Here is a 26,982-nt window from a genome sequence, read left to right on the forward strand (position 1 = left end):
CGTCAGACAAAACACTGCGCAGCCCTGCGCGTTCAGGACGACCTCGAACGCAACCCGAGACATTTGGCTTCCCAACCGAACTGAGTGAGTGCAAGAGAACAAGGAAGTGGAAGTGTACACATGGAGGGTGTGTCTTTTCCTTGCGATATATTATTATCTTCTATTTTGATATAAAAGCGGTCCTCCCTCGGGAACAACAAATGGGGGACTCTGCGAAGGCCAAGCGGCGGGAACAGCTGAAACGCTGGGTCGGCTCGTGCACCGACAAAGCGCCGGCGGTGCCCAAGCGGAGATGGCGGGGCGATGATGAGACGGAGGCCGTAAACAGCGACCAGCAGCCCGGGGACCAGTCCGCCGCTGGAGACGGAGACGCCACTGGGCCAAGTGGGCATCTCTCCAAGAGACGGTATTAATCACAATGAATAATAATTTTAAATCTCACTCAGCGAGCGTACACATGTGATGGACCCATACGGGTGCTTTTGGTTAGGTTTTGTCTTTTGTACACTCTCGGAGTTGGAAATGGATACACATCAACACTGAGGGTTTTACTGTGTAGCAGCAGCTTTTCGCTTACGGTATATTAGATTATGCTACTAAATGAGGTGTGCTGCATCTGATTTTGTTTAAGGAGAAAAGTGAGGTTCGACAGAGCTGCCGAGTTCCTGGCAGCCTGTGCCAGTGGTGACACGGAGGAGGCCCAGGAGATGCTGAAAGAAGCCAGAGAGACCAAGAAGAACAACACTGGCGAGGGTGCTATCGAGATCATCAACTGTGCCAATGCTGATGGAATCACTGCTCTCCATCAGGTAAGGCTGGTCTTGAATGTCCATAGTGTCCGTGTGTTATTGTATACAAGGTGAAATGCATTATATACTACTAGTAGGTTAGGTTTAAGTAGCTATGCCGATTAATTTGTTTCCCCTCATCCTCCACTATTCGTAGGCTTGTATAGATGGCAGTATGGAGATGGTGTCGTTTCTTTTGGGGCAAGGTGCCAACGTGAACCAGGTGGACAGTGAGGGATGGACGCCGCTGCACGTTGCAGCCTCCTGCGGAAACCTGGACATTACAGAGTATGTAGCTTAGCTGCAGTTCCTCCAACACACACAATAGCCATAGTACTCTTCATTAGCACAGTTGTCATGTGACAATCATCGCTGTGATGACATGATTATGCAGCGTGGGTGGCAATGTTTTCTACACTCCACAATAATAACATTGTTGTCCCATGCATGCGGTGTCCCAAGACCACATGAAACGTATTACCACACACAGTCACACACGGACGAAAAAACTGTTGCAATGTATGCACCTTTTATTATACTGTTTTTTTGTTCAACATCTCTGGATAATCAAAGAAGTTTGCCACATCTCAGCTTCAAATTTAACCCATGAAGACCTGAGGCTGGGTCTACCAATGTCTTCTAAATCTTAACAGTTTTCTGAAAAGCCTGTATATGTATTTGGCCGCCAATTCCACCCCCCCCCCCCACACACACACACACACACACACACACACACACATCTCAAAATATTTTGTTCCATTGTATATCTGCTATATTAAATAGACAAAGTATAAAATAAATTAAATAATGCTTATTTTTTTACTTTTAGCTCAAACTAAATTGACACAGATGCTTTCCCGGTTTTCAAAGATCACCATAACGACCATATGCTAGCTGTAGTAGAATGTAGATATGTATGTAGAATATGTAGAATATCAACTATTCTCTGCAAGCAATGTTGTGGACAGGGTCCTTAAAATCGACCCACCTTGGGTGTGTCAGTTTCCTTTTGCTGCAGGGTGCATCTCTCTCTGCTGTGAACTGTGATGGTGACGTCCCCCTTGATATAGCTGAGGACGAGGCCACCGAATCTCTCCTTCAGGACTATACACTTAGACAGGGTGAGTACTGTACTGTACTGTGACAACCAATCCCTCCTTCAGGACTATACACTTAGACAGGGTGGGTACTGTACTGTACCACGCTGGGCACAATATACGCTGTAGAGTGCATAGCTGAAATTTGGTTTAAGTAGTGGGATTTCAGCTGAAGTACCGCTCAAGGAAATTACATTGACGCTTTACAAATCTGTTTACATTCTCCGTGAATGAAACAAGTGTTGTGATTGGTCAAAAAAATATTGTATCCGGGGGAAATACATCTGACGGATGTTCCGTCCCAACATTTCCGCCTATGCAGATGGGTAAGCCTGGGACCGAGGCTAGGCTACTGTACTATGACAACCAAACCCTTTGAACGGATATGTCATTTTAGCTCTTCTATGTGTCTACTTTTGGGTAATCTCTCAAGACTGATTAAGAGCTCGGCAGCAAATTCAATGGAATTTAATTAGTGTTTCATGATTCTTGCTCAAATGTGAATCTTGATTTTTTTTTTTTCTCCATGAAAATATTTATGGTCTGTAGTTGCTGAACGTTACTACATTCAAAATGTAGCACCTGGAGCCAACTACTGTGGCTTTAAACAGACAACATCAAAGTGCTTGACTTAAACCTCTCTTAAAGTCTCTGTCTTGTAGCAAAAACATAAGATTAACTCAAATTAATTGGACAGCCTGCCAACCAATGCTGCATGATTCTTGTTCAAATTTAGAAATTACATTGCAGCCTGGGCCGGCCAAGCGGTTCTCGCACCAAGGCTGGTAATCCAGCCTGGCAGCATGTCATGGGTTCGAGTCCCGAGCCCGACGACCTTTGCTGCGTGTCTTCCCACCCATCTCTCTCCCCCTTTCCTGTCAAACTACTGTAAATCTATCAATAAAAGGCAAAAGCCCCAAAAATATCTTTAAAAAAAATGAGATTGCATAGTTGTCTGAATCTAGCTCGCAATCTTTTTTCGATTTAATTGCGCAGCACTAAATTAATTTATTTTATTTATGAATCTTTTGACGATGGGTTCCCAGATTAACTTTCGTCTGTGTATGTGTGCTTTTTTATTTTATAAATATGTTAATATATTGTGTTGACATAACATTTGGAAATGTGTAGTGTTTAAATACAATGTTTGGTGCCTCAACCTAGACACACAGATGCAGGAACGGACACATCCAAGTGCTAAACAAACAGGTTCAAATGATGAAATGTCACAGAGTAGAAATGAAGATAGAGCCACCTGGTCTGGATTCTTGTAACAGTGCTGCCGTTTTTGTTGCGTGTATAATAGGATTCTGACTCCTGAGTGACAGATCTAGGCACAGAGCCACACCGATATATCGGTTTTGGTATCTGGAATTATGCAAGCCAATGCGTCCCGACTTTAAACCCCTTTCAACCTGCCATCGTTATTTTGGGCATGTAATTATTTTGAAGTGGTTACATAAATGGTAAATATTGTTGGTATTGAGTGGTAGGGTGCATCTAGTCACAGATGCAGACGTGTACAGAATGGTACAGACATGTAGATGCAAATTAATGTACGTAATTAAGCACACCATTGTAAACCAGTGGAAATTGTAAAACAGTGTCTTCTGTCTTTCAAATTTGGTCAAATCTGTCACTGTAATGTTTATAGCATAATAAATATTACAGTGACGGGCATTAATAGACTCCAGAACAAACCAGGCTACAATTCAGACTAACTTGTATTGGCTTGCAAAAACAATTGTAATAATCATGTTGTGATTTCACATTCTTTAACTGTTAAAAGGCAATGGTCAAAGAACACGTTGTGTGTTCCATTACACACACACACACACACACACACACACACACACACACACACACACACACACACACACACACACACACACACACACACACACACACTATATATTTATTATAGCAGCTACTAGGGGTAGACTAGCCCTTTTCAACCCTAACCCATACAGCTCTGTTTGGTAGGGCCCTGCCTGTGTCCTGGATGGCACTTTACAAGTAGAGCTAGGCTGAAAGAGGAGAAATGAAGAGTGTGCTCATTTAGCGACGCTTCAACACTAGGCAAGCCAAGGGTGAAACCAGCTACCTTCCAATTTCCAGAAGGCCTCTCTACACACTAAGTTCCTCAAAAGACACTGAGGAACTGAGAAAGGGAAGGGCGATACTCGGTTACATCATTCATGCAAGATTTCACTAATTGGTTCTAAACTTTCCAATATTGTATTAATCATTAAAGAACATGAGAAATGTCCTGGTTAACCAACTACTTAAAGGAAAGGGCTGAACATCTTTCAACCTTTTTTTGTTTGTGTAAAGGTGTGGATTTGGAGGCAGCAAAGCGATTGGAAGAGGAACAAATCATGAGAGATGCACGGTCCTGGCTGACAGAGGGCCTACCTAAGGAGTTAAGGCACCCCAAAACAGGGGCCACCCCACTGCATGTGGCTGCAGCCAAGGGCTACCTGGAGGCCATCAAGTGAGTATCTCTGAGTCTCTTCATAGTGGAGGGAAGATATGTTTTTTGTGGGACAATTTTCTTTACACTATATATTATTTCATGTACTGCTGATGACGTCCTTGACGTCTTTTTCCCCAATGGCGCTTGCTGTCGTTGACATCTTTGGCGTCTTTTTAGGGTTTAGCCCCTCCTTTGCACAGCTTTGTGTGTCTTGTCTGTATAAGAGCACGGATGTTCTCAGCTGATTGGCTGAGCACGGAATGTGACGTATGATGATGTATGATAATAAGAGCGCCCCTCACTTCACATGAGAGTGATTATATTAATTCAGAATAGTCTCTCTGATATCCACCGAACGTCTAGCAGCTTCCCCGTCGCTAGGCAACACTCGGCTCGCCAGTGGTCCATCAATGAAATGATTCCCCACTGTCCGCTGCCATTACAAGCGTGATCTTAAAACCCCCTTTTTCTCTGAATTGAGGCTCAGATTGAGGCGTTTCAACAGAACATTGATGTTAAGGGCTCATTACAGAATAGTTACTACCTTGCGGTTACAATAATAACGCTTCTGTTGACTTTTAAAATTACATTGGCCCGGTCTCCCAAAGGACATCTCTTACACCATGGTATAAGAGGTATGGTGTTGCAAATGCTCAGTTGCCCTCTAGGCCGCACATGAAACCTGTGAACATATACATTCCGTGCATAGATGTGCCACGCAATGTTAGGCCTCAGGCCTGAGGCCTGGTATGGTAGGCCTCAGGCCTGAGGCCTGGTATGGCAGGCCTCAGGTCTACCATTCTGAAATTTAATTTAATAATATTTGGACAGTTGACAGTAGGCTCTCTTCACGTTTAATTTATTTGATGCTGAAGTAGGCCTTTAATTCTTTTTAAGTTTTTATATTTAAATGAGATGAAGAAAGTCACCACTCGCACCACACATTTCTCTGCGAATGGTTTTAATACTGCCACATGTCGACAGGTGTGTGTGTAGGCTAAAGAGGCTTTAGGGAAACGGGTTTGTGTATTCATGCAGGAGGCCTTACGTGTGCAATGAGGACAGGTATGGCTGTGCTCTAGTCTAGGTTGTGTATTTCTATGTTGTTGTGTTTGACAGTGTTTCCCAAAAAAGGACATAGTGTTTGATTGGCCGCACACAGGCTTCATGTGCGGCCTAGAGGGCAACTGAGCATGTGCAACACCATACCTCTTACACCATGGTGTAAGAGGTGTCCTTTGGGAAACTGGGCCATTAGCTTTAGGCAATTGCTTTCGGTTAATTTGGGGGTCTTCAAAATAAAAGACAAGAAAGTTGCAGCGCCGGAGTTGGTGTTACGGCATTTTTATGACGTCACGCACCCGCATGTCAAATGCGTGCCTACATGTGTAGTGTGCTTGCGCACAGAACAGATGATAGCCTAGTAGTGTTTGTGTATGAGAGTTTTAGACCCACAAACACAAAGGTAGACTTAAAATAATCTGACAACTTCTTTACTGCGTTGCAGTAGCGAAACTTAAATGTTTGCTTTGGACGGATCTCTTCTTCGATGGAGGAGGGGGAGGCGTTTTTGTTGCATGCAGAATACCACAGAAGCAGTAGCTACTGGAGCCATAGGCTACTGCTGTGTTGCATTTATACAGTGTGTATGAGAACGTTCAGGTGAACAGTTAAACCTGTTGTTATGCAAAGTAATAGCCATTTGATTTGGGTAACTGGCTGACATGTCGTGAATCTAGGGGAGCGTGCTCACCGCCAGTAAACCTGTTCTGCAAGTCTTTGGTCTTATCTTGAATTTAGGGGGGCACGTTCTAGCGTGCACATGTGTGCACCGCATGTACGCAATCTTGTTTTGGTACCACGCTGTAGTACCCCGTGCAATGAGCATAACGCCACTGGGTGGCGGTCAATGAGTTATTGGAAAGGAGTGACAATTTCTTTATCATTATTAGAGTGGTGGGTCAACGTCCCTAGTGTACATGCTATTACTGTACTTTATTTGATGCAGTTCCTGATCCTCTTGTTGTTGTCATTCTGGTGCGGCGCTTTGCAGATTGTTGTGCCAGTGTGGGCTGGATGCTTCCGCCATAGACTGCGATGGTTGGACGCCTCTCCATGCTGCTGCGCACTGGGGCCAAGGGGAGGCCTGTTGTATACTGGCTGAACAACTGTGCAACATGGAAGCCCGCAGTAATGCGGTGAGCAAGATGCAGAGATCCTATGTTGTGATACATACAATGTATATGCATGCCTCACTTTGTAAAATGTACTGATCAATCAAATGTTTTTTAAGTGTTTTTTTTATTTAAACCTTAATCTTGTTAACTTTTACATGCCTTTTGCAGGGTCAGACGCCATTCGACGTGGCTGATGAAAGTGTTGAGACACTGCTGGAGGAGCTGTCACAAAAACAAGCCAGCGTAAGATAATTTTTTCCATCCTCACATGGTGGCCATTTTGCTCTTGTCATAATACTGCTACTGCCATATGCCTTCTGTTAGTCAGAGCTTCTGCTCTGTCTTTTATAATGAAATGGTCATCTGTGTGTTTCTCTACAGTGGCGAAAAGAGCAGTCCATCATTGATAGACAAGCTCCCCCAGGCTCTAATGCTGCAAATGCACAAAATAAACGGCGGAGGTCAGTGTCTATACTACGTCCTCCGTCCTGAATGCAAAGCATCAATTACACAATTCTCTGTTGAGTTTGTCTGTTACAGTAGTCTCAATTTCAGAGAAGAATAGCCATGCTGTGATTGGTTTATTGGTTGTGAGGCAACTATTGATGCATAATGTGATTGAGTCATTTGATAATACACAAGAACTGTCCTTACTTTCTGTCTTTACGTTCCAGGAGCTCAGTGTGTAGGATGAGTAGCAAGGACAAGATGACCGTGCAAGACCAATCTAAAGAGAGGGGCGTTTCAGGAGGTCTGGAGCTAAACGAGGAGCGAGAGAGCAGCCCTGGTAAACCAGACATTGTCATTATGTCTGACCACTAGAACATCATGTTTTCATCTTCTTTGTGATATGAATTTCCAAAACAAAGTCCTGCGATATCCATCAGCACTGAAATTGTACACAAATCTTAGTGTTATGGCATTTCATAACGCCATCGCAACATCCAACAAGACATTGCATATTTTCTCCATATCATACAGCCCTGCTGACCATAATTGATCTTACATTATCCTTAACTGATTTAGACCTGGTGCAACCTCTACGTTGTTATACTTTTGAATCCGGGAGCTAGCTCTGTGTATCATTAGTTGGGGCTATATATGTAGCAACATCATTATTACAAAAATAAGAAGAATTTGAAGGTTTTCAGAAACCTTAGGTTAGATTTTAGAAGGCATTTTTTGAATTGGCCTCGGGTCTAAATGGGTTCATTTCAGTACATAGTTTTTAATATGAAAGGATGCTTTTTCATGTTCCCAGAAAATTCAGCTGTGTCCAGTCCAGATAGCGAAAGCATCTCCACAGGCGCAGACGTTGTCAGTCCTCCTAATAAGGTAAAACTTTACACATCACACCCGACTTAGGTTTGTGTAGGAAGTAGGAACCCATTCATTTCTTAGTACTACTACTTTGTGTAACAGTAATCTCGAGTTGGATCTTTTTCGATCAACCTATACCCCCAAAACAATCGTATCTTCATTGTTTCTTCGTCACAGTGAAAATGCAGATGGTAATGTGGGGCTTCTTACATATAACTTGACCGATGAACGAAGGAAGACCTATTCCCCTGGTAGTACATTTTTTTGGGGAGCTATAACTCGGTGTGTGGATATTTTACCGCTCTTTGATTTCTGCATTTTTATCCAGCATCTGTCCTAAATACAAGATTCAAGTTTAAAATGTGCACACTTCATTGAACAGTTACTACATAAATATACCTCATAATTCACAAAGGAACAGAGCAGAACAGAAAATAATTTGATTCAATTCAAATTTAACCACTTGCAACTGATTCTTAAAAATAACTGACAAACTCGAAACGATTCCCCCCCAGAATACTGGGGACTGTTTTCTCTCATGGGTTCTATGGTCGGGAGGTAGAGCCACTATCTGGGAATAACTGGCATCGTGTCAAAAGAGTTGGAACCCCGAACTTGTGCCTGACCACTGCTCATAATAGTTAGCAAGAGTTAACTGCAGAGGTCAAATGCCAGGTATACTTCGCCAATAACCCCCCCCACCCCACATGCCTTTCTCTTTTAGCCCCCTGCAGAGAAAGAAGAGGAGGAGGAGGAAGAGGAGGAGGAGGAGAAGGAGCAGGACAAAAACACTCCCACAGCCCGAGTCCAGCCCACTCCTCAGAGGAGGGATCCCACGGTCGAGAGCCCCAACAACCCCAACACGGACAGACGCAAGTAAGACACATCACTGTGATTAGTATTTATTACACGGCTTGGTTGGCATTCTGAAGTCAATCACTGCATTCAGCGGTGTGTTATTTCTGTATAAGGACCGATGCAATCTGCCATCTAATCAAAGGCTCAGTGCACCTGCTGCCTTGCTTGATTTTGTGCAGTATCCAACATGATAGACATGTAAACAAACACATAATCTCATTTACAGCTAAACATTGCTCTCAAGAATGTTTTGAAGCGAGAAAGCCAATTCAGTAAGCCAAACTCTTCTAGTTTATAAACACTTCCTGTTTTCCGAGGCGGGCGACCGTGTTGCACAGGACTGACGTAATGGAATACTTTCATTACCGTGAGCAAGGAAATACTTTATTTTGTTGCTACTTTTGGGTCAATTTATGAATGTATTTATTAAGTACCACTAGCCGTGTAATAAGGGGGATAATTGACAGCAAGGCTGTCATTGTTTAGAAATAATCCCCTTCAGGATGATGATTAGACATGATATAATTATCAATGACTGAACAGGGGAAGTCAATAGAAATAAATGGGAGCTACGTGTCCAACCAATCTCAAAGCCTGTCAAACCTAATGCAGTGGTTGGGGAAAGCTGAAGTGCAAAGACACTATTGAGCACTGTCAAGTGCCACTGCCAACACGGGAGTCTGTGTCATCAAACACTTGAAATTAGCAAGAAATATATAAACAAATATAAAGTTAGTTGTTACCAGCTGAAGTGTACCTGTTAAGGCATCCATTTAAGAATTGTGGTTGGGTGTTCGTGGTTTGTGTTTATTGAAGGGGCATTTACTCTTTCAGGTTCCAAGCTCCTGTCAGAGACGAGGAGTCAGAGTCTCAGAGGAAAGCTCGCTCTCGCCTAATGCGTCAGTCTCGTCGCTCTACGCAGGTAATGATGATACTTTAGTGTATCGTATACTTACAGCACATGTGTAAATTAATTTGTGGTAAAATACTGCAATTAAGATTCATAAAAGAACAGTACGATTTGTTAGATGGATAATAGACTATGAGAATGCATGAACTACACAGTTAATATTTTGTTTCATTTCATTCGTTTTCACTGTTTAACTAAGTACCGGTATATAAAAAACGAAGACATAACCAAATATATCCACAAACACATGGACACACCTGCCCCCACTAACGAAACACTGCCGATATGAATCCAAAGTACACCGTTAAAGGGGAAGCTACAAAGATATGTGAGAGTAGGTGTGTTTCAGAGAACTTAACAAATGGTAGTGTGTTGCCCACTATCTGCAAGCCAGTGTTGCTTTTGACAGAACATTTTGATTTCATTTAGTTATATGAATAAAAGTCCATGTAGTTTTAGTTACATTTTAGTCATCTTAAACATTTTAGTCTAGTTTTAGTTGACTACATATCATAAGATTTTAGCCGACTAAATGTACAGTTGATTTTGTCGACAAATGTATTTTGGCAGGCCTTGATGGTGTCGTAATGGCTGATTTTACACTTGGTTGCATGCTGGAAATAGACGATTTACAAGCTCACAGTGCGTCGCAGCGAACATTTTTCGCCATAGTGTTAGCGGGACCAAATCAACACTGCTGCAAGTGTATGCTGACCCAAGCTAGCACCTGCTAGAAATAAGGCTTGTGGGTTACAGCATGTTGTTGTCGCTTCCTTTCACAGGGTGTGACTCTGACAGACCTGAAAGAGGCAGAGAAGTGTGTGGTTAAAGCTGCCATCCAGCCTGTCAGCCCCATGGTCACGATCACCCCCGCTGAGAGAGGTGAGCGAGAAAATGTGTTGCTCTGCAGGAAAACGTTTTTCTCTTTCTTTTTTTTTTCTTTTGCATAGCTGCCACTGGGTGGATTCTACAGTTCAATGTTATTATGCACAGTGGTGGAAAAAATAACTATTTTACTTAAGTAAAAGTATAAATACTGCAATCTAGAAAAACACTGTTAAAGCAAGTCCATAATTCAAAAATGTCTTGAGCAAAAGTACACAAGTATTGGTATGAAAATGTACTTAAAGTAACAAAAGTAGAAAGTGCTAACTATGCAGAATGTCCCATTTCAACTTTTAAAAAGTATAAATCTTTTGAAAATAGCAGATCTACAAGCTCACATTGTAAGCTTGTATATTGGCTATTTTCAAATTGCTGAAATGTGGTTAGAATATGTTTTGTTATAATAATCAAAATCTACAAAGTAACTAAAGTTTTCAAATAAATGTAGTGGAGTAAAAGTACAATATTTGGATCCAAGATCTAGTGGAGTAGAGTATACCACTGATTATGCACTGTTTTACCAGCCAAACTGTCTAGCAGAGACCTGTTGAATCTTGAATTCCGTGCATCTGAGTTTCACATACAGTAGTGCTAATTTCTACAAGCGCATGAAGTAAGTGCAAAATGGTGGCCATGTGAATATAGGCAATGAAAGCATTTTGGGTGGAGTGTTTCCCAGAGTAGTCTTGAGGAAACACAGCTTTACCGCAGTAGAAACACTGCTGTCAGCGGATTTTGAGATAACATTTAGTTTGTTTGGTTCTCATTCCTTAACCACTTTAACCCCAGCCTCCTTATTTTGGGGTGAACATTCGCCAAAAATAACATACCTGTACAAGCTCACAACACGCATTGCAATCCGTTGTGAGCTTGTAGATCAACAATCTTTGGTAAATACATTTGATGTAAATATGAAAATTCCATAGAAATGTATATTGTATTGGTAAACCTTTGCAGGGATGACATTCTTCTGTCCCCCTGTGTTCCAGATACAGACCCAGTAAAACCGAACGAGCCGGAGGGAGAGACGAGGCTAGCAGTGAAGGACAGACGGAGGGGAAGGAAGGAAAGACGCTCCACTGGGATAGCACAACTGTCTGGAGAGGTAAGACAATGAGATCCAAAGTAATTGATGAATAACATTGTAAGCGCCCTCGGTTTGTGAAATAATGAGAAGTGGATGGTCTCAACGGGTGTGGTTTATTTGTCTTCAGCACAGAAGATGTTCCCTGGTACACCGTGAAAACTACAAACATAGAATATAAATACTATTACAATCATGACATTTTTCTCATAGTCTTCAACAACAATAAAATCTGTGCATTACATATCACTTTCAATAGTACAATAAATAAAAGGGTTAAGAGTCATCATTTCAAGAGTAGACCAATAAATTACCAAGAATGTACCATAAGTCCATAACAGAGATATATCAAACGAACCATCAACCCACAATACAATTAATTAGACCTAAAGTAAATGAATGAACCCAAAACGGAACAAACAAATCATATACCTCGCTCCGCTAATTGAGGGGCTAGGGGTTAAATCGAATGCCACCTTGAACTTCATACCAACAATCTTGGGACAACCGATACTTGGTACATCGGACACAGCAAAAGCAGGCACTGTAAACAATATAAACGGCTTCACATTATGTACTGAATCTACAAACTGTATACTGAATCTACAAAACTACATACTGAATCTACAAAACATTTCAACAATATCAAATCAACTGGGTTAAACATGAAGTTGCAAACGAACAAGTCTCATACCATGTGGCTCTGCTGCTTCAACATGCTGTGTCACTCTGACTGAGTGTCTCTGAGGTGAGTGAAGCCAACATGCTTCAGCTATATATGCACTCTAACAGGAAGTTTCACAATAAAGGTACCCTAAGTCTACAGGAAGTGTAAAAATAAGACAACACAAATAAACAAAGAAAAATAACAAACTTCAAAGTAAAGACATTGTAAAATATTAGTAGCTTAATGCAGGGCTCGAAATAGCGACCATTTTGGTCGCAAATGCGCCTGAATTTGAACCTTTGGGACCTAAAAATATATTTGGGAGCACGAGTGCCACTACAAATAATTACTGTGGTGCGCCTGGCTACAACGATCGATTGTACAAAAACGGGCGCTCTGAGCCGCTCTCTGACATCCACTGCACTGCTCCTGTCTGCTAGCTGCACTAGCACTTGATGCTAACAAACCAACGTGTGTAGTTAACTACTCTTTGACACAACGGTACGGGACAACGTTGAGCGCTGCATCGCTCACATTCCAGAGCGCCTCGGCTCGCAACTTCACTATGTGTCAGAAAGTACATTATTTCAAGGCAGCGATTCAGAAAAGACCGGAGCCTCTAGCCAGCTAGTGGCGGACCGGCATGTGTGTGTGTGTGTGTGTGTGTGTGTGTGTGTGTGTGTGTGTGTGCGCTAGCGCGCTTGCAAGAGAGAGAGAGAGAGAGGGAATGAGAGAGAGGGAGGGAATGAGAGAGAGGGAGGGAGAGAGAATAGCAGACCTGTAAGTGTTTCTACCTGGTTTCTACATAGCAGCAGTATTGCTACTTTTACTTAAGTATAACATTAGAGTAATTTTCCAGCACTGAAGTGGTAGGCATAGTGAGTAGGCATAGCTATAAATACCATGTTTTACATAGAAATTATTTTATATTAGAAATTCTAATTATATGATCTAAATAGGCTATAAAGGTGAAAAACACAAAACAAAGAAAAAGAAAACGGGTGATGTGACTGGCCGGAATCAGTGTAGACTAGAGGGTCCTCAACTGGATATGTTTGATGCCTCGGCCTCTTTGAAGAGATGGATGGATGAGGGACAGAAAGTCTGGACACTACATTTTAAATTCTGGCATGTATTTTTATACTTTAGTCATTTTATGTTATTTGTAAACCACACGTTATATTATTGTTTTTATGAATGTAAAAAATCGATTACATATTGGTGCTCCTTAGATTTTGGTGGGTGCTACTAATTTTTTTCTGGTGCTCCTTCATTTTGAAATTGGGAGCACCAGTGCTACCAAGTAAAAAAGTTAATTTCGAGCCCTGTTAATGGAGGCGTGTATAAACTTAGGGGGGTTGATGCTATGCCCACCACGGGGCTCCAGTCAGAGAGCATGAAGAAGGTTGACACAGTTTGTCATTTATGGTTTTATAGTTGAGTTTAGTTGATTGACAGACATGGATGGTGAAATGAATGAATGACTCAGTGAATGAATGAATGGTATCTGCAATATTCCTCAAGAACGCATTCTGTTGGTCAGGTTTATCTGTCCATCTGCATTTTAGAACTGCACAGTCCCAAAACTGGGGTCCTGTAGCATTAGGGAGTGCCCCAACAGATGCCTGAATTGGAGTTAGAAACTGGGTCCTAAAGAATGACTAGAGGTTGCCCAAAATAGGCCTGTACAAAATAAGGCAAATAAATTAAGCTATGGGGAATTTTCTACAGACATGACTGAAGTTAAAAGAACCAACTGACACTGGCAGTTACACTCCCACCAATCAGGTTATACCAAACAAACATAACATGATTTAAAACATAGTTCCCCAAAGTCAAAAGGTGAGGAAAGATCTTACATTAATAAACAATACTCTAATCTTGTCAGTCTTTCAGGTGGGTGGTTTTCTTCTTGCCAAGGAGCCAAAGTTAATGCTGTAGTCAGCCAAGATATGTCTGTAATGGCAGGGACTGGACTTAAGGGTTTGTTGCTCATAGACTGTTTGGTTTTCCTGGGATTGGGGAGGACCGGGGCATGTGGCTTCAAACGGGACTGGGGGGATAATGGTGAGGCTCTTCATCTCGGACGGTGGGAGAGCAGGACGGCTCCCCTCATCAATGGCTCCCGATCCACAAGGCTCTTTTGGCGATTCAGTTTCTTCTCTCACTGGTTTAACCATGAGGGCAGCTCTACCCACAAAACTGCTTCTCTTGGCCAACTCCTCAGGGGTGCCCAAGTCACTCTCCTGCTCTTTTGACTGCTGTGAGCTGTCCTTTACCTTCACATTCTTTACATTCAATGTCTGCCTGTCGCTGAGAAGCTGCACAGAGTTAACATATTGTGATACATAGCTGTTCTTATTTGCATCTCTCTTTTCATTAAAGTCTGGTTCTAAGACCGTCACCACCACATTGGTAGATGGAGTCTGCATTTGATTTACTGGGATTTGATTTACACATCTCTGGTTCTCCTGATCAGTAGGGTTGTCTGTGGAAGTGGACTCTGCTGCCATTTCTCCCACAGTCACATTTTCTCCCACAATCTCCTGACCTTTAGGGTTATGTGTGGAAGTGGACTCCTCTGCCACCTCTCCCACCATCACAACGTCTCTCACAATCTCCAAACCTCCAGGGTCATGCGTGGAGGTGGAGGTGGACTCCTCTGCCACCGTCTCAATTTCTCCCACCGGTCTCCTTCCAACCGTGGTTACCAGGCATTTGTCCACCAACTCACACCACTCTGTGGTCAGGATGATAGAGGCTTCCATTTTCTTACCAATTATTTCAGGAGTAGCAGTGCAGTTACGTTGAATGGATTCATAAATCTCACTTGTTGCATTATGTTTGTTCAGAATATCGTGTTTCATCTTATAACGTTCCTCTTCTGAGCAAAGTGTCCTTAAGGCTCTTTTAACTTCTATTGCTGTTTGCGTCCAGGTTCTATAGGCCTTAGTGAATGCCTTTTCAAGTGTTTTTACTTCCTTCTGTATTTTAGCTGCGGTCTCTTCAGAACTCATCAGCTGCTGCATATTGGCTGCCATCTTATCTGGGCTTGACATTTGTTTGGGTATATGCCGTTTGGTCACTTATACTTTGGGTTTTAGTCTGGGTTTTTCAATAACTTTACGAAGCCCCACAGACTACCACTTAAACCCCCAAAGTAATTTTATCAAACGAAAACGAACCGAACAAATAATTGTAAGTTATACAAATGTCTACTTTAGTTTTCACATATATAAATGCAGCATGAACTGAATAGTTCTACATTTGACATTAAATACATTAGCCTTCAAATCAATCACTTCATATCAGATAATAGCCTACACTTGTTCTCAAAATATTTTTTTTTCCTTTATCGATTTTATAATTTTTTGTTTCCTTTTTATCCATTTTATAATTTTTTGTTTCCTTTTCTAATTTTTTCTATTGTCTGTTTTGCAACCTAATGTCCTTGCTTCAGTCCAAGAGGAGAAGGAGGCTACCTGTTAGAAGTCCTCTCACTGCATAGGTTACTGTGGTGTGACGATGACAAACTTGTGGCTATGGGCTGGTGACTTGAAGAAGCACTGGGTGGCTTAGCCCCACAAGCAGAACCCAAATGTAGTAAAGTTTCTGACACTTTTATGACTTTACCCATTGGGTCCTGGTTCACGCTGGGCTGCCACCAGTTATGCACACACAAATACAATGTAAACACGTAAGGAGAAAAGATTCTGCGCGGTTTTACGATGTTTTTTCCTGTGTTGGCTTACGAATGTGCGAACTATAAGTACCTTACATACCTCTGAGAAAATCTCCTGTGTCGCGGAAGCCGTTAAGTATTTTTAATCTATGTTTGATTAAAAATGTCGCTTCTTCCTACCTTGTTTATTGACACCTCATTGTACCGCCTATCTGGCTAGCTAGTGGTGCTATAGCTATGACGTAGCCGGCACAAGCCAACCGCATATCGGGAGGTGGTACAATAAACGGTAAATAAACAAGAGGAAATCAGAGCGACATTTTTAATCAAACATGGATTAAAAATACTTAACGGCTTCCGCGACACAGGAGATATTCTCAGAGGTATGTCAGGTACTTATAGTTCGCACATTCGTTAGCCATAACAGGAAAAAATGTCGTACCGCGCAGATCGACTAAACGAGGAGTTTCAACAATCCGCGTTCCAACAATCGCATTAGAACATTTTGTAATGTCCAGGAGCAAAGCTAGGTCCAATCATAAAAGCTTTCGGAGGGTTCCGAGAGGGGCTATGGGTGGCTGTAGGTGAGATGGGTCGACGTTGAGTTGTCTTGTTCTTTCTGCTTTGGCAATGTAAACGTAGGTTTTCTCATGCCAATAAAGCCCTTTGAATTGAATTGAATTGAGTTGTCTCCAGCGTCGAGAGTTGGTTCTTTTAACTTCAGTCATGTCTTTACTTTGAACTTTGTTATTTTTCTTTGTTTATTTGTGTTGTCTTATTTTGACACTTCCTGTAGACTTAGGGTACCTTTATTGTGAAACTTCCTGTTAGAGTGCATATATAGCTGAAGCATGTTGGCTTCACTCACCTCAGAGACACTCAGTCAGAGTGACACAGTGAGACACAGCATGTTGAAGCAGCAGAGCCACATGGTATGAGACTTGTTCGTTTGCAACTTCATGTTTAACCCAGTTGATTTGATATTGTTGAAATGTTTTGTAGATTCAGTATGTAGTTTTGTAGATTCAGTATACAGTTTGTAGATTCAGTACATAATGTGAAGCCGTTTATATTGTTTACAGTGCCTGCTTTTGCTGTGTCCGATGTGCCAAGTATCGGTTGTCCCAAGATTGTTGGTATGAAGTTCAAGGTGGCATTCGATTTAACCCCTAGCCCCTCGATTAGCGGAGCGAGGTATATGATTTGTTTGTTCTGTTTTGGGTTCATTCATTTACTTTAGGTCTAATTAATTGTATTGTGGGTTGATGGTTCGTTTGGTATATCTCTGTTATGGACTTATGGTACATTCTTGGTAATGTATTGGTCTACTCTTGAAATGATTGAGTTATCGTATCACTGCATTAATTACGTAACTTAACCATTTTATTTATTGTACTATTGAAAGTGATATGTAATGCACAGATTTTATTGTTGTTGAAGACTATGAGAAAAATGTCATGATTGTAATAGTATTTATATTCTATGTTTGTAGTTTTCACGGTGTACCAGGGAACATCTTCTGTGCTGAAGACAAATAAACCACACCCGTTGAGACCATCCACTTCTCATTATTTCACAAACCGAGGGCGCTTACAGTGAAAACTCGCTCCGCTAATCGAGGGGCTAGGGGTTGAATCGAATGCCACCTTGAACTTCATACCAACAATCTTGGGATAACCGATACTTGGCACATCGGACACAGCAAAAGCAGGCACATGTGGCTCTGCTGCTTCAACATGCTGTGTCTCACTCTGACTGAGTGTCTCTGAGCTGAGTGAAGCCAACATGCTTCAGCTATATATGCACTCTAACAGGAAGTTTCACAATAAAGGTACCCTAAGTCTACAGGAAGTGTCAAAATAAGACAACACAAATAAACAAAGAAAAATAACAAACTTCAAAGTAAAGACATGACTGAAGTTAAAAGAACCAACTGACACCGGCAGTTACAAACATGGTCCTGTGTTAAGTACAGTAGGCCTGTCACAATTTGTTACAAAAAGTATATTGTAATGAATATGTCAGTAATTTCTTTGTATATTTCAGGTATTTATCAACACAAATGTATTTTTTATTCATAATGTTCCAATGCCAAAAACACATGAAATCGTTAATCGCAATTATTTGTGTGACAATTAATCGTGAACTAATAGTGGCAGCCCAAGATGTAGCTTGATATCAAATATGCTAAACTTACAGGTTTGTGTATAACACAGTGGTGGAAAAGTACTCAATTGTTTTACTTAAGTAAAAGTATCAATACTGCAATCTAAAAGTCCGGAATTCAAAATGTACATGAGTAAAAGTACAAAAGTATTGGCATCAAAATGTACTTAAGTAGCAAAAGTGGAAAGTACTCACTGTACAGAATGTCCGATTTAGAGATTTCAAAGGAAGTCACAAATGTTGCTCTGGAGATGGAAGTCTGGTGCACTCTGGTGGAGCTGTTGCCCCCGCGACCCGACTACGGATAAGCGGTTGAAGATGGATGGATAAAACTATTTAGAAAATATCAGATCTAGCTTGTAGATCGGCTATTTTCAAGTGGTCGAAATAGGGTTGAAGTGGTTAATGCATTTTTTGTAATAATACAAATCTATAAAGTAACTACCGGGTAGTAGTAACCAAGTAGAAATACACATTTTTAACCTGAAATGTAGTGTAAAAGTATTGGAAATTGGTAATACTCAAGTAAAGCCCAAATACCTCAACATTGTACTTAAGTATAGTACTTAAGTTAGTTACTTTCCACCACTGATAACAGATCCTTGCTAATCTGAAATGCATGCTATCCTCTGTAGCAGCAATATGTTGCAGCAACCAAACATACGGTATGTAGGAAGAGTGTCAAAATGCTGTTGCATAATCGTCATAACTGTTTCCATGTTGAAAGATGTTCATACATTTTACAAAAATAACAAAGCTATTTGTAATATCTGCCCTGTGAAACTGGCAAACAGAAATTAACCAGATTTTTCTTTTCTTGCTTCAGTTAAATCATTAATCACAATTATTTATATGACAATTAATCAAGTAACATGATTGTGATGGCCCTACTTTTAATTACCTATCTTTTAATTTAAATGTTGTTATAGAATGAAGATGAGGATCCCACGAATGAGACATCTGCAGATGACACACTCACTAACAGCACTTCCAAGTGAGTGTCAACCACATTCCAAAATAAAGCATGTTTATTTTGATTGTTAATCAGTGTCATATTTATACTTTTCCTTAATTTTTTTGTGTGACTTTGCAGTGAGACTCAAACCAGAGGTTTATCACAAGACTACAAAATGGTATGTGTCAGACCTGTTCAGACGCTCTCATAACAAAGTCCACACATTCTCGAAAACAGTCCTAAGGCATATACGTGGCAACTGGCAGCATGGTGGATAATGCCTTTATTGCTCTTTTAAAGAAGAATGTTGTCAAACAAGCTCTAAACACAAAATGGAATATATACCTGTTAGTTGCACTACAGCATAATCATTAGGTATAGTAGAGGCTCCAGGAGGGTTCCACGCGCACCCCCCTATTTTATTTTTCTAGTTTCTTTTTGGCATCCATAGGACCTCTAATGTTGATGATGCCAAGAAAAAAAATGGTCTAAAGTTTCTTTTTTTTCTCCAATGTTTTATTACCCCTATGATGAGACCTGTGGAATTGCTGGCTGGAACACCAGCGAGACTATCTTTCGGAAACTGTGGCATTCTCAAATTTAGAGATAGACCAAAGCTAGAGATACCTTTTGATTCTAGGCATCCTCAGGTTTATAATGGGACCAACCTTGTCATGCAACCTTGTCAGGAAGGGGAGTAAATACCTAATTGATTCAAAGTTTGAAAAAAAAACAGCCATAGCTATTTCCCAAAAGGTCCCTTTTGCTGTCACTTCAATATATGTGACTGGAAATGGGTTACATGGATGCCTACAAGCCTCCCCTGTACAGACATGCCAAATTTATGCCACTTTGCAGTTGCAAGAACCATGCAGTTTTATACATACAGTACAAATGTGTAATTTAATCATACCTCCTGTTGATCGGCTCTAGAGTGTTTTGGCTACATTTAGCTGCTACATCCACATCCGGGATGACATCCGGTCCATCTGTAAAAGTGCTCCACTGCTATAAATCGCTGGGGGCTATGATTTAACTCGTGGAACCCTCCTGGAGCCTCTACTAGTATTCATCTACAGTAGGTTGTTCTTCTTAATTGTAGTAATTGCTTGATTGTGTCCCTCTAGTTATACCTAGCAGTACTGCAGGAGAACAACGCACTCAAAGACAAACTGCAAGAGACCGAGTTGCTGCTCAGCCAGAACAAAGTTGAGCTGGAGAGACTGCGACAGGTTGGGGAGGTTTTCTGTTTGCAGTTTTGGCCCTGTGGCAGATTTATGATCTATCCATTTAATTAAATAACAGCATTACATGAGTTGTATAATTATGTTAAACCAGCGGTTCTAAAATAAATTATGTCAAGGACCTCCAAATAAATTGACCACATCTGAAAATATTTTTTTCCAGGGACCCTACAAGATCTTTTTATTTATTTAAAATGTATCAAACATTTAAAAAAAATCTAAATAAATTAAAGACAAAACAAATCTGAAAATTCACACATTGCGATGCGAGATTGGCCATATTTTTCTTTCTGGGGACCCCCTGGAACCCCCTCTGGCCCCTCTCAAGCCTAAATGGTGACGAGCCAACCAGTTTCGTCTGGAACCAGGCTATAACCAACCAGGGCCTAGTATGCAAATATGGGGTGGGACATTGCAGAAAAATCATCTAACACTGAGAGGGATGAGACTAATATCCACACAGTGATTGCGACCGTAGGTCACGGTCGCAGTTTTCTATGAAAACCTCATTTCCCGTCACTCGTGTTACACCTCATGTCACGCCTCCATATATGGTCACGCCACCATATATAGCAGTCAACATATATGAAGATCACGACACTGACCTCATCAAACCCTGGATAGCCATACATGGAGAAGACTGGATCATCACCTGGATCTGCGGCCGGCCAGCAACTCTACATCTGACCTCAAACCCTTAGATCTCCATATATGGAGCTGACCTGTTCTGACCTTCCATAATGTTGTTCCATCCCCACCCGTCCTTCGATGTCTCCCTTTTGACCATTCAAACTGTAGACGGGCCCACCCCAAAGTTTATAGTAGAGTTCTCAACAGGCCCGAAAACGAAGGCCCGACCCTACGTGGGCCCTCATCAAACCCTGTACACTCCAGACACCCCCGCTGCCACCCTTACATCTCCATATTTGGAGCTGACCTGTTCTTACATTCCATATGTTGATTTGACCTCATCAAACCCTGTGTACACTCAAGGGTCAAGACACGCTACATATATGGCCAGTACAGAATTCATTATATATGTTGATCTGACCCCCCCCCCCATCCCAAAGAGCCAGCACTCGACCAGCAGTCTGCCGTCACCCAGGCGGATGCGTACATGCAAACTTGGTCGGGGCAAGGTCGCTTCTTGCCTTCAGGGTTGAATTACAAGGTCGAAGTCCTTGTCTTTTAAGATGTGAATCCCAGGAGGTTTAGTGAGTCATTTTGTAATAAATATGTTGGACTGGATATCAATCTCTCTTCTCCCCTTCCTCTCCCTCTGACAGAGACAAGAGAGGAACACTGAGAGGCCAGCCCTTCTGGAACTGGAACGATTTGTAAGTGTGTGGTCTGTGTGTGTTTGGTCCTGTCGGCAACTTATCGTTGCTGTCAGGCAGAACCCTCCTATCCATTTTTGAATTATTCTTTTTTGTAAATTACTCGTAAATGTACTTAATTTACCGTAATATAGTACTTAATTAATATTCTTTACTACAGTATCACAAACATAGCATAGTGCAAGTGTCAAACAGTTGCTGCAAGCACTTTCTTTCCTTCTACTAAATTGGAATATGATACACTTCTTCCATAGGAGAAGTTGGCACTCCAGAGGAAAGCAGTGGAATTGGAGGATGAACTGAAGGTAGGCATAATAGAATAGCTGTACTGACTGCTGCAATTGGCTAAGCTTGAATTCTTATATTACTAACATTTGAAGCAGGCACTGTTGATTGAAACGAATGTATGTTATTTTGTGTTATGGTGTGTCATTTTGTTTATTCAGGTTGTGGTGGACCTCAAAGCAGACAACCAGAGGCTAAAAGATGAGAATGCTGCACTCATTCGTGTCATCAGTAAACTCTCTAAATGAACAGCGTAAAAGTGTTTTTAAAGTATTTCATTTCTTGACCAACTCGCAAGGCTTGTATCGGAAACAAAACCCAGCATAAAGCAGCCTATTTGTTTAGTATTTGAGACCAGATAGTTGTTTTTAAGTCGTAAGACCAGGGCTACAGGGTTACTCGCCTGTGGTTTGCCTATTGTTTTGGCGTATCTACTGTATAAGAAGATGAACTGCACCTCCTGTGGATTTACAGGGTACAATAAGGTGATTTGGTTCCACATGTCTCCTTTTCTAATGTGTTTATTCTTCTTTTTTTTAACTGGAATATTTTATTTGCTTTGTGTATTCATTCTTTTACAAAATAATGTGTCAAGAGACAAAGCCATGTACAGTAAGGTTGTAGAGATCACACTAGAGGTCTTCACCGATCCATAAAGTTGGACCTGTAGTTTGTTACCCGTAACAGATATCATTTTTATGCCGTGGTCCCGGAGGGGGCAGCCATCAAAAACATTGTTTCTGTTTTTCCATGGTCTCCAGTTTGATATGTTTCAGTGCACATTTTGTTCATAGAAATAATATATCTTTTATTTTTTCCTGCAAGGCTTTGTAAAACAATGCTCATCCCACTGTTCAATTACTGGACATTAACTCCCTCGTAAATGTGCCTTTTTTGTGGATTGCTTCTCCCCTTCAATTCCATTTATTTCAAAGTTAAGAAAAGAGAAATAATTATATTTTCATCACTCTGCACCATACTTGGATGCAATTCTTCTTCTTCTTTTTTTTTAAGAATATACCATATTTCCAACACAAATTACCAGTATAGTTCTAGATTCTAATTTTAAAACTGAAGTTTAATCATTTAATGTTAAGAAGCTGATGTGGTCCGTGATGGATTTCGGGTTCAGGTGGATGTGTAAAGACCTCTACAGTCTAGATCACTCCACTAAACTTCTTAAAGGAGAATTGTCAGTTGAGTGCCTGAGCTAAGGAGAATGGGAGATGTAAAGACGTATATGTGCCAAAACCCAAACTCTGTCTGTTTTTGCATGGTCTTTAGGGAAAACGTGAAGTAAGTCCCTTACACTTTACAGTGGTCGCACTCCAGTGTGTAAACCTGTGTTTTAACAGAATAAAATGTGTATTACACATGCATTCTATAACTACTTAAAGCCATACTGTGTAACATTATTTTCAGTAGTTTTATTTTGGTGACACCTTCTGGTAGCTCTGTGTCATTACAGTTTTGTCGATTGTGAAAAAGGAATGCTGCAACATGTAATCAAACTATTTATTCATGCTAAATACTGTATTTGCGGTAAAAATTGTATTTAATAGTTTTTAGAGTAGCTGTCAAAAAACACTTATGTAGAATGCTAATTGTGGGAAATGTACCAGAGAGACATCACATCATTTTAATTTAGTTTAATTGAAAAAGGTACACAGTATGGTTTTAAGACTGTACCAACAGTGCAAATGCAAGTAAGATTTTCATCATACTGTTGTTACTTTTAGATTCTATTTATTTTGTTAAAGTGGTTATTACATTGGAATCAGGGCATTGTCAAATGTTAATGTCTATCTGTCAGGAGGACGGGTCTGGGTCAATTTATTTTTTTAGCTGACTACTGTAAGTGGGGTTCCCTAACCCCACTCGAGAAGGTTTAACACCAGCCATCAGCCCAACTGATGGCAAAGTTTGACTATGGCTCTACACTGTCAGCCACTTTCTTAGGAAACTAGCCATAACTTTGGAAGTCCTGTTCTTGTTCTTAATGTATGATGGTGAAAGTGACCAGAATTTTGGGATTTACCAGCCACTGGGGGTGGAGGTGTGGGTAGAGTTAGTTTCCTGCCCAGACTGTAAAGTTTGATCAAACTGTACAGGCATGTTATTTCCTCCCCACTCCTGTGAATGTATATTTAATGTGTATATTTATGTACAGAGACCTATGGAAATTGTGTTGTGAAAATTGTGTTAGTTTTCCCCCCATTTTTGGTGCTTGCAGGGTAGCCTGGTTCCAGCCCCTGAATCGCTAAACACGCCAACAACAAAATGAAAATGCAGCCAGAGTTTCAGGCTACAATATTAGTGCAATTCACTTTGAATTATTGCCAATCAGGAGTGAATTAAGTGTATTGCAACACAATTCCCTTCAAGCACGCAAAACATGTTTGTTTGTTTTCTTCTTTTTTAGTAGTAGAGTAGTTTGTAGTGTACTTTAACCACATTAACCATAGCATCCCTATTCTGAGCGTGTCTTAATGGGCGAACATTCTGTGAAATTAGCAGGCTCACAAGCTTGTAGATTTTTTGGCATACAGATTTGGTGTAGAGGAGAAAACCCTGGATCAACAATATATATGGTTTAAGTGGTTAAGCTTATATTTGATAAAATAGAAAGTCCATTGACCACTCCCCACCCCAGCTCGTACTGTGATGGAGACCTGTTGAGTCAATGGCAGGCAAGATGGGTCAAATCTTTTGAATGTTTACTGCAATTTTTTAAGAACTTAAATGCATGCCAAATTGTATTTTGACAATGTGCCTTTCTATATAAGTACATTTGTAATTAATATTTCTATTTTGCTTTGGCAAAAGTACAGTGTCAAATATAAAATGGAGAATGGCCATTAAACAATGGAGGCTGTTTTTTTTTTTTTATTGCTCCAAGCACAGGAAGGTCCATTCTTTTTATAATTTGTATTGTATAATTTCAAAACCACATTCAGAAATTAGTGGTTAGTTTACAATAACTCTGCAAATAGTATAGTGTGCTTAAATTGATTGCTACATTTGGCATATTTGTGAACAAATTCAATTCAACTTTTATTTATCAGAGTGTGCAGACAGACCTGACATTGTCCCACCCGAGCAAGCATATTTGTGACCGTGGCAATGGAAAACTCCCCCTAACTGATAGGAAAACCGAAAAAAGCATACCCATGAAGGCAATAACCGTACAACTACGCTCTACGTCAGTAAAACATAAATACATAGTAGCATTATGATTAAGCAGTAGTAAAAGCTATGATGACCATAGCAGATTTCTTAGCTGTGAATAAATATGATTGTACTATTGCCATTGAGAATGCATTGGGCCTTTAAGATGTAAAACTATGAAATGACGAAACAAGTGAGACTTAAACATCGCAGCCCAGATTTGGCTCAAACAACAAGGGGTTGAGTTCGTTCTCCCATGCCATGGAAATTCACATTCCTTTATGACTGTTGGTAGGGCGCTACCAACAGTAAAGAAATGTGAATCCCGACGTACGGCATACTATGGCACGCCGTTTTTCATCATTTTTGAGGATTTGAAAAAAATGAAAAAAACGATGGGTTATAGCCCATGTTTTTAGAAATTTTGAAAAAAAAAGTTAGCCTCGTTTCTCATCATTTTGGACCGTGGGCTATAGCCCATATCGTACGGCATACTATGGCACGCCGTTTTTCATCATTTTTGAGGATTTAAAAAAAATGAAAAAATGAAAAAAACGATGGGTTATAGAACTTATAGCCCATGTTTTTTGAACCGCGTTTCTCATCATTTTGGACCGTGCCTGAAAAGGAATCTTTGAAATGTTTCATAGTTTTAGAAAAAGTGCTTTCAAATTTGAGAATTTTAACCTTTGCGTGTTTCCCGAGCTGTACAGTAATTTAATTCCGAGTGTAACCAAATGGACCTGCTCGTTCACCCAAGAACAAACTGTTTTACAAACTGTTAATAAATCCCAATCAGTCTATCTCGCTCTCACATACACACACCAATTTGAGCAAAATCTTTATTGAACAAGAAGAGCAATCACAAATGATCAAATATGCAACCCAACCAGCATGCCAGCATTTTCATACAAACTGTACAATGTAAAGGAATGTATGGAAAAGCATTAGATCATTCTCAGTATTTCGGGGGAAAAATGTGTTTCAAATCCATACAAGTCGATTTCAATTCTACTTAATCATTTTGATAGAAACCCCTCAAATCAGTACTGAGCACACATTTCTGGTGACTTTATGCAAATATTGTTCATTCCACTGACATAACACTAGGTCTCTCTTGGTGTGTCATTAAGTAAAGGAAAACACCTGGCCAGAGGTGACCAATACTAGTTTAATTTCTTCTATGCTACCAACTCCTGTTCCCCTCAATGATACCATACATACACCGTCAAGGTCTCCAGCAGCAGACGGTGCCCAAGTCAGCAAACTCCTTTGTCACGCTCTAGTCTTCTTATAAACACCTTAGATGTTTTAACAGTAAGGTAGTAGTTGCAACACAATCTGGGGGAATGTTAGTATGAAAGGGAAACTGAAATGGGGAATGATTACATTAAGGCAAAGAAAAATACAAAAGCAAAAGTCTCTATACTGAGCTTCCCCCCCCCCCCCCCCCCCCGCCACATGACCATGGTCAGTAATAAGGCATCATGGCTAGAAGGAACACAAGTGTCGACATTTGTCAATCAATACTGATTTAAGTGGCTTACTGTGCAAGGAAAACAACAGTTGACATATCTTCTTAGTGGTGTGTCCTAATTAATAACATTCTAGCTGTTTAATTTACAAGAGGGGTTTAGTCGAGGGGAATAAGTGTGTGCACAGAGCAATACGTGAGCAACCTGTAATCAGATTTTGTTGGTCGCAAGAGTAAGCCTAAATACTAACATTATGCAGTAGCAACCGCTGCTTTGTACACACATGTCATGCTAAATTCCCATGAAGTCCTCAATTTGCTTACAGCCAAGTTAGAAAAAGCTACATAGTTTTCATTCAATACATAAGGCATGGAGGATAGTACCCCTGCTTTTGTCTTATTTATTTTT

General features: G+C 40.7%; 1 protein-coding gene across 2 annotated transcripts; it reads left to right on the forward strand.

Annotated features, from left to right (window-relative positions):
* The first annotated feature begins 80 nt into the window (after positions 1 to 80).
* On the forward strand, positions 81 to 24,808 carry ppp1r12c (protein phosphatase 1, regulatory subunit 12C). Of its 2 annotated transcripts, none has more exons than XM_080759933.1 (20): positions 81 to 406; positions 632 to 809; positions 946 to 1,076; positions 1,791 to 1,909; positions 4,220 to 4,379; positions 6,415 to 6,559; positions 6,707 to 6,781; positions 6,920 to 7,005; positions 7,216 to 7,325; positions 7,800 to 7,873; positions 8,583 to 8,734; positions 9,551 to 9,638; positions 10,409 to 10,508; positions 11,501 to 11,616; positions 19,040 to 19,104; positions 19,204 to 19,243; positions 20,193 to 20,297; positions 21,596 to 21,646; positions 21,901 to 21,951; positions 22,093 to 24,808. In XM_080759933.1, exons 1-20 carry the CDS (start codon positions 201 to 203, stop codon positions 22,177 to 22,179), a joined length of 2,139 nt encoding a protein of 712 aa, XP_080616059.1. In that variant the 5' UTR covers positions 81 to 200; the 3' UTR covers positions 22,180 to 24,808. The 2 variants fall into 2 exon arrangements, with proteins under 2 accessions (XP_080616059.1, XP_080616060.1); XM_080759934.1 differs by having other exon boundaries at positions 6,920 to 6,999; positions 7,213 to 7,325.
* Positions 24,809 to 26,982: the final 2,174 nt, after the last annotated feature.

Source organism: Protomyctophum bolini (assembly GCF_963924005.1).
Source record: "Protomyctophum bolini genome assembly, chromosome: 3".
In the NCBI taxonomy this organism is placed as follows: Eukaryota; Metazoa; Chordata; class Actinopteri; order Myctophiformes; family Myctophidae; genus Protomyctophum; species Protomyctophum bolini.